General features: G+C 40.3%; 1 protein-coding gene across 3 annotated transcripts in view; it reads left to right on the top strand.

Moving 5' to 3' along the window:
* Positions 1-439: 439 nt before the first annotated feature.
* Positions 440-7,500, top strand: part of LOC138051933 (uncharacterized) — an 8,238-nt gene continuing 1,177 nt past the window's right edge. The window contains exons 1-3 of one of the 3 annotated variants that reach the window (XM_068898262.1): positions 440-587; positions 4,789-4,985; positions 6,164-6,619. In XM_068898262.1, the coding sequence (XP_068754363.1) occupies positions 4,799-4,985; positions 6,164-6,619 (643 nt within the window). In that variant the 5' untranslated portion in view covers positions 440-587; positions 4,789-4,798. Of the gene's footprint in view, positions 588-1,491; positions 1,651-1,830; positions 1,907-4,788; positions 4,986-6,163; positions 6,620-7,500 lie in introns of those variants that run through there. The other 2 variants (XM_068898260.1, XM_068898261.1) reach the window with 2 other exon arrangements.

Here is a 7,500-nt window from a genome sequence, read left to right as displayed (position 1 = left end):
GGCCGTGTAGCACTTATATTTTAAACAGAGTTAACTGAATAGAGTGTAATGTGAAGTGCTAGATTTCAATCCCATATGAACCATGTGAGCGTTAGCCCTACAGATGGAAATGGGCCCACACAAGGACAGAGAAAAACTCTGACCAGGGTGGGAGTCGAACCCACGACCTTCGGGTCTACCGACTGAGCTACAAGGTCAGACGGGAGCAGGCCGTGGGAAGTGAAGATGTTAAAGTGCTACACGGCCAACGTTTGTATAAACGTAACCTTTCCTTGTAATTGTTTAAATTTGCCTGACTATAATAGCCACTCAAAACAGTCTGGTAGTGGTAGTAAATGATGCCATCATGCAAATCGCCTATTCAAATTTCTCGAAGCAAAGATTCTCTGTGTATTTTATTTGCATTACAATATAGCATTCACATTAATTCATAGGGAAATACCGGAAACAAAACGTTTTATTCCCAAAGGGTTTGAATTGTCGTACAACACAGAGTTAGCCGATTAGGTCTATTATAAAGAAATGCATCAGCATCATTTGCTTCTTCCCGGCCTTCACTGGTGCAAAATATAAAGAGATCAAACAAGGTGAGAGAACTTGACACTCACATAGTTTATTTTGTCGAATCATGATTTCCGATAGAAGTGCCACTGCGAGAAACATAAGTATAATCTTTCTGGTTCAAACATTCTTCAGGCATGGTATAGAATATGCACATCGATGTTTCAGTATCGAAATTTAACTGGGAAATTGCATATAGAAACTGGAAACAGTTAAACGACATGAGACGGGCTCTCGGTCATCAAATATTCACCTCCTCATATAAAGAGCCAGAGAAAATCGCTCTCTCCGGAAGTTTTGTTGTTTACTTAAATAATTTAAAATAAAAAAATTACTGCAGGGGAGGGAGAGGGAGAGGGAGAAATACATATGTCTGGCCGTTATTTTCCGTTGTTAGGAAAAGGAACAGAGCGAGATCGATATTAATACCTACGTATTAGCATTTTTCTATTATTACATCTTTTGACAGATACAACATTTACAATTGTTACATTTTCGTTATTTTCCTGCATTCAAACATTCCATAATTTGAATAAAGGGGGTAGTTTCTAAAGAAACTGTGGCCTTTGTGCTGTGTCGGTGGGGAAGTAGTATACAAGAATTTGGTTTTATCAACAGAGTTGATAATGCGTAAATTGGTCACCGTACAGAGATTCTAAAAGCTGATGTTTCGAGCGTTAGCCCTTCATCAGAGCTTTTAGAATCTCTGTACGGTGGCCAATTTACATTATCAACTCCGTTGATAAAACCAAATTTTGTATACATAATTTGAATAGCCTCTTTGATCCGATTTGGTCTCAAATCTTTAAAGTGCTGAATACAGAGACGCGTACGTTCTTCAATGAACCACGATGACACATTAAAGAATTCAAGCCGTCACGACCGAACAATGATAAAAACAAACATCGATCGGATTGCGATCTATTTTATTTTGAGAATGTATTGTAGGATCCACGTTTTTTTGATAAACTTTCAGAGGCTATGGTAACTAATTGAACAGGTACCCGTTAAAATCTTCTTTGACACCATGCTTGTCACTTGCGAGAGACTATTTATCACAGATTTGAGAGCCGCGGTTAAACTTAAGAGGTGAGTTTTCTCTGGTATAGCCTTTTTTCTTTAGATCGTTAAATATGTTTTATTCCAATAGCAGTGACATAACGTTTTGGAAGATGCCATACGATCGAATCTGGTGCTGTTTTCCCGATTTCACTCGGCGACTTAAGTTGATTTTGGTTTGTGTTAAACACGACAGACGTAAAATAAATAAAGACTTCGTGATCAATCGGACTACTTCAATGGATCCCTCAATGACTGTTCGATATGGGAAAGCCATATATATGGGGTAGGATAGCAACTTGAGTAATACTGTGGCCGGAGATCAAACTCTCCAAAGCGAGGCGGGGCCCAGCTTCGTCCGCCATGTTGCCCAAAACCAAGTTCGCGCGGCTATCAAAATGACATGCAGATTTCATATTCTTGGTTTGTGGGTGGAAATAAATTCCGCGGTGATCGTTTCAAGGTCTCCTCTTCCCGCCCCGCCTCGCTTTGGAGAGTTTGTTCGCTGGTTGGTAATACTGAGACTACGTTAACACGAACACGTTTTCGAATAGGCACGGTTAATGTTTCATGATTTTGAAACCGCGTTGAAAACGATGCCGTGTTGAATCACGCCGGTCTCGTTCCCAGGCTCCCATCACTGACGAATGAGATCTGGGAGCGTGTCGTCCGCCATTTTGTTCACTAGTTAAGCACTATTCACCGCAGTGGAGGTGGCTAGTGATGGAGATAATGTAGCACAAATTAAAAAGATGATTTTAATCTTCCTAATTTTCTCTATTACCACAAATCCTGGGACACAGTGTCCTAGGGTCTATTATGGCGGAATAATTACCTCAACGGCAACCAATCAGAGCAGAGAATTTTCAATAATCACCTACGTAGTTATATCCCACAAATGACCAGTTCTCAACGTCAGTGGCTTCATAGCTCAGTTGGTTAGAGCGTTGCACCGCTATCGCGATGTCACGGGTTCAAACCTCGTTGAATTCCTGAATTTTTCAGGGTTGTCAATAAGGCAATGATGTTAATATTTCCTTTTTAATATTTTCAGATTTTTTTAAGCTTTCCTGATTTATTGTAAATCTTACGTAATTCAGCTTATGGCTGCCATGTTTTTGATCAATAAACTATCTATCTTATCTCTATCTATCTCTCTAAAATGGCGCCCATAACTGCGAGGATCATAGCTTTACTTGATTTCATATCCGCAGTTCAGTATATGATTCACGTCATATATCATTTCGTTTATTACCACAAGTTTGGCATGTGAAGCTGCCACTTAAAGGGGTGCTAAAAACACTGGGCTGGTATATTAGCTACGCTATGCTGATGAGACCCATAAGGCCAAACAGCTGTCCATGCCTACTAATTGACCAGGTTAAATGGTTGTGCGCATGCGTGATGTGTTGGCCACACCGGTTTGATAAACCGGGTTGGTGTTAGCGTGTGTCACCATGCTTTTATTGCATATTGTTATTAAAGGAAACTAGTCACCAAGCCCTTATAAATTGACAGCGCGCGCCATTTTCAATGGAACAGCCTGGTTCAGTGCAGGCTACACGCATTGTTGCTGTGTCACTTCAAGATCATGCAATTTTAAATGCACATTGTCGGTTGAAAATAAGACAAATGATTTGGCATATTAGTTTCCTTGTCGCGTAAGCAAACATAGGTTTGTAAAAATATATATATATATCAGACTCGATTAACCTGAATTACATCACTTTTCAAAATTCTGCGAGATGTCAAACTTCCGAAGCCTTTCCGAAAGATGCCGAGAGTTGAGTTAAAACCGCGTTAGACAGGTTCATTGATTGCTATCACTGGTAAGAATTTGTTGACAATTCTCTGACGGAAACAGGGAGCCGGGCTGAAGGTTATTCAGCAATAAGTATTATCATCGAGAAAAGACAAGAAATATACGGTGCGTTACATTTGACTTAGTGCTTGCCTTTTTTAACAGTATCGTTAGTTATAGTCATGATAAGAATCTCAATACTCCAGTTTTAACTGAATTTATTGACTCCGCCAAAAAGGCAATTTGGAGGTTTGCGGTTGGCGATAAAGAATATAGAATCATGAAAAGCGCAGTAAACCATGTCAACAATTATGGAACTGTTTTGAGAAAGATAGAATGTGCAAACGTCGATGTGGAAACGTCAGCCTGCGTAACTACAGTTGCTTGTGTCCGAAAGATCGAGCGGCATCTCCGCCCCATTACACCCCTTGGCCGCTCGATCGCTCGCTCGCTCGCTCAGCTACGCAGGTTATTGGCTGATTTCAAACCAAAGGAGACTAGGTACGAGTCTGTAAATTATGGGATTAGCAATCATTGATCCACACAGTCAGAAAGAGCTCAGCGAAATTTATAAAATCCCCTCGTTTGGTGTTAATCGGGTTAATTTTGACTGAGATACATCAATTTAAATACGTTAAAATTTAGAAAGAAATGTTTGATCATCCGGACGCGGGTTCCGGATGGCCATACATTTCTTTGCAAATTTTGACGTTTTTAAATGGCTGTATCTGGCTTAATATTGGGTCTATTAACACCAAACTGGGAGATTTTGTAAAGCTTGGGGTGTACTTTCTGACAATGTGGATCAATAGTTGGTCATCCCATAATTTGCAGACTCGTACCTTGCCCCCCTCGGCTTGAAATCAGGAAATGGAAAAGTGTCACGGTGAATTCCTGAATCTCGTTCCCAGGGTCTTCTCTCTTCCTCCCTCTCATGATAATAGAGTATACAGGACCGCCGGTTAATTAAGCATTCCGGTTGTCGGAGATGTTGCATGCGAGACGAAAAATATAGCAGCCGAGAGATCAGCACCCGTTGAACAACTCGAAATTTGTTGATTAAAACCACCGTTGAAAGTGCTCCAAGGATAGAGACTTTAAGGTTGAACACTGAACAGATCTACTCGTTTTAGGCTAGCAGCTAGCCTCGTCAATGAAAGTTTCTTTTTTGATATTTGGATGATGCTTGACATTTTAAATACCATAAAAAATTTTCTACACTGCATTAACTGCACCTCGCTGTCCTAGCACTTTTGCTAACAAAGGATACAACTTTCTTTTGTGAGCAAATTTTTATTCAGTGAGATTGAAAAACAGACGAACAGAAAACTGCTGAGAGTCTTGAACGGGCTATTGTTTTCTTTTAGGCAATCTGAAATGAATGATGAAAAAGCCTCGATTGTGGGACAAGAACGGCTTCCATCCAAGGGTCCGCTGTCTTTACATCAACATGCCCTCCTTTTGTTTTGGGTATCAGTGGTATTGGTGGCACTCTTTCGATGGCTTCTTGTGTTCGTTGATTACAAAGTCTCCTTTTTTCACTCACTTCGGACGACCACGTCTGGTAAGTAACTATCAATTAATTATGGCTTATTTAGGGTAAGGAAAGGAAACCCCATAATCAGTTAAAGGACTTGAAGGTGGCCTGAGAAGATGATTATTTTATAATAGAAAATGTTAGCATTGGCAATTAGTGCGAGTATGAGAACAAGTGCAACTTGTACTCGTTCTCGAAGTCGTACTCTATATGTTTAGGTAAGCGCACAATACGAGCTCCAGTCGGCAGAAAACCACATTAATTCTTTGGAAATATTAACATTTTAAGCTGCTTCCTTTAGGCTTGAAAACTACCCAAATTCTTTGCACAACACGTGAGGATTGTTACAGTGTATGATTATTACAGCTCTAAACAACAGTTCTAAATCAAACGTAATTTCCTTTTGACAAACTCGTACTGACCGCTACGACTTTTCGATGTAAAGTCGTCGCAGACCAACTTGCCAGGACGAGTTGAGCGACACTGGGCTGCGTGGTATTGATACGCAATAATCAAATCCGAGATGTCGATGCTAACGTAACATTACTATGTGTAGTCAGCGACCAGCGTACAACTGATGGTTCGATGGAAAGTAAGAAAATGCTTAAGAAGAACATTCAATCAGCTGTTCTCTCGGTAGCAAGAGGTCAATATATCTTTAAAATAGCTTCTTATGATACTTTCTTGTCATGCAGTTATTTGAAATGAAAACAAAACTACAAGGACTTTAATAATGTTTAAACTTTGCTGTCTCGACATATCAAGCGAACGGAAGAAAAACAGCAAAATGGGTCGTAGCTGGCTGGATGCACCAGGCAAGATCCCGAGGAAAAATAAAGAGCAGAGTTACGAGAACAAACATATTCTTCAAGCAAAACTTGGTGAAATAAGACCGCACGGGTGAGCCGAGTAGTCCTGAGAACGACTGTGAACAGTTGGTGTCTGTCAATTTCATCAACGTAACAAAGCCCTTCCCAGGAACAGTGACTCTCACCCGGGGACCTTTCTTCATCAAGTCTTGATATGATTCCTAGATTCAAACCATTTTCTAAACAAAGAAATGAGAAAGAAAAAGCACTTTCCAGGCGATGGATAGGTTCTTTGCCAGCTCTTTTTTCAGTCCTCTTTTGCTTCCCGTGTTGGTCTACAATCAAGTAATTAAGTTCATGATGTCACCAGAATCTTTGTTTCCCCCTTTTTTCAAGTTAACATTGACGCCCGTTATGGAACGATAGAAAATGGCGAAATTTCTCATCAGAAATCGATCTTGGACAACAAAGACAGTCACAACGAAGTTCATGAGCAGAAACCACAAATCTCGCCTTCACACAGACCATCATTTGACTCTTTCCTTTCAAGTATAGCAACATTTGGCTCCATCATGTTCTTTTTCTACCTTTGCGACGACAAACACTACTTTCCAGTGGCTGAGCGCATATATTCTCGCGACTTATTTTGGTTTCTAGTCCTCCTCCTTTTCTCCGTAGCCGCAGGATTCACCAGAAAGCTGACCACAGATAAGATATTGAATCGGGAGCAAACTGAGGAGTGGAAGGGATGGATGCAGGTTATGTTTGTCTGGTATCACTACTTTAAAGCCGCCGAGACTTACAATGCCATAAGAATATTTATTGCTGCATATGTTTGGATGACCGGTTTTGGTAAGTACACTTGAGAGCTTTGAAAGTTATAACAGCGCTCAGTACTCTGATGTCAATGCGAATCCACTTCTGGAGAAGGCAGTTGTAAACAAGGACTGATTCACAAAGATACAATTCTTTGTTTTTAATCAGACACGTGATTCGCGGCCATTTATAAAATCAAGGTAGAAGAAAATATTTGCATAAGGAGGATTAACTTGGGACTTCAAAATGGCTGCATTGACGTCATGATCTCTGAAAACAAAGAAAATTCGAGCAAACTTTACGCCCACGGAAAAGCTGTCTTGGTAGTAACTGTCCGATCATATGTACTTTATCTTTCCTTTCAAGTTATAAAACATTCTCTTATTTCATTCAGTCGTTTCGGGATCAACCTGTTGTCTTTATCTCAGAATTGTCTATGTTCTGGGCTATCACAGTTTGTTCTTCTTCCAACAGCGATATTGTAAGTAGGGATTGAGTCTCCTTACTGCACGAAGCAATACTGTTTTTATACTGAAACAGGAGCTCATCAGAGGGAGAATCTATCTCCACTAATTCCTTGAATCAACCCCTTTCCCGAGAAAATTTATTTTTAGGAACAGATTTTTCCCGCGAATAGAATCATATTTCCCTTGACGTTGCGATAGCAATTGTTTGATTGGCTTTCACATCAGTGGGCCTGCTGAATCTCCAAGGAAGGCGTTCTATGAGAAAAAAAACTCGGAAATGGTTGACTCAAAGTATGGGAGATTGAGGCTGGTCTGTCGCACTTTGTAGAGGCTCCCTCTCGATCCTTGATGAGCTCCTGAATGAAATTCTTACCTGCTGTTGTATTCTTTTCACTAAATTTTGCACGATTTCATCGGCTCTGTTGTAACTCAGTTTTCTTTTTCTTTTCC

This window comes from Montipora capricornis, chromosome 6, assembly GCF_036669925.1.
Source record: "Montipora capricornis isolate CH-2021 chromosome 6, ASM3666992v2, whole genome shotgun sequence".
NCBI lineage: Eukaryota > Metazoa > Cnidaria > Anthozoa > Scleractinia > Acroporidae > Montipora > Montipora capricornis.
The sequence above is the reverse complement of the archived record's forward strand: the minus strand, read 5'-3'. Positions and strand labels throughout refer to the sequence as shown.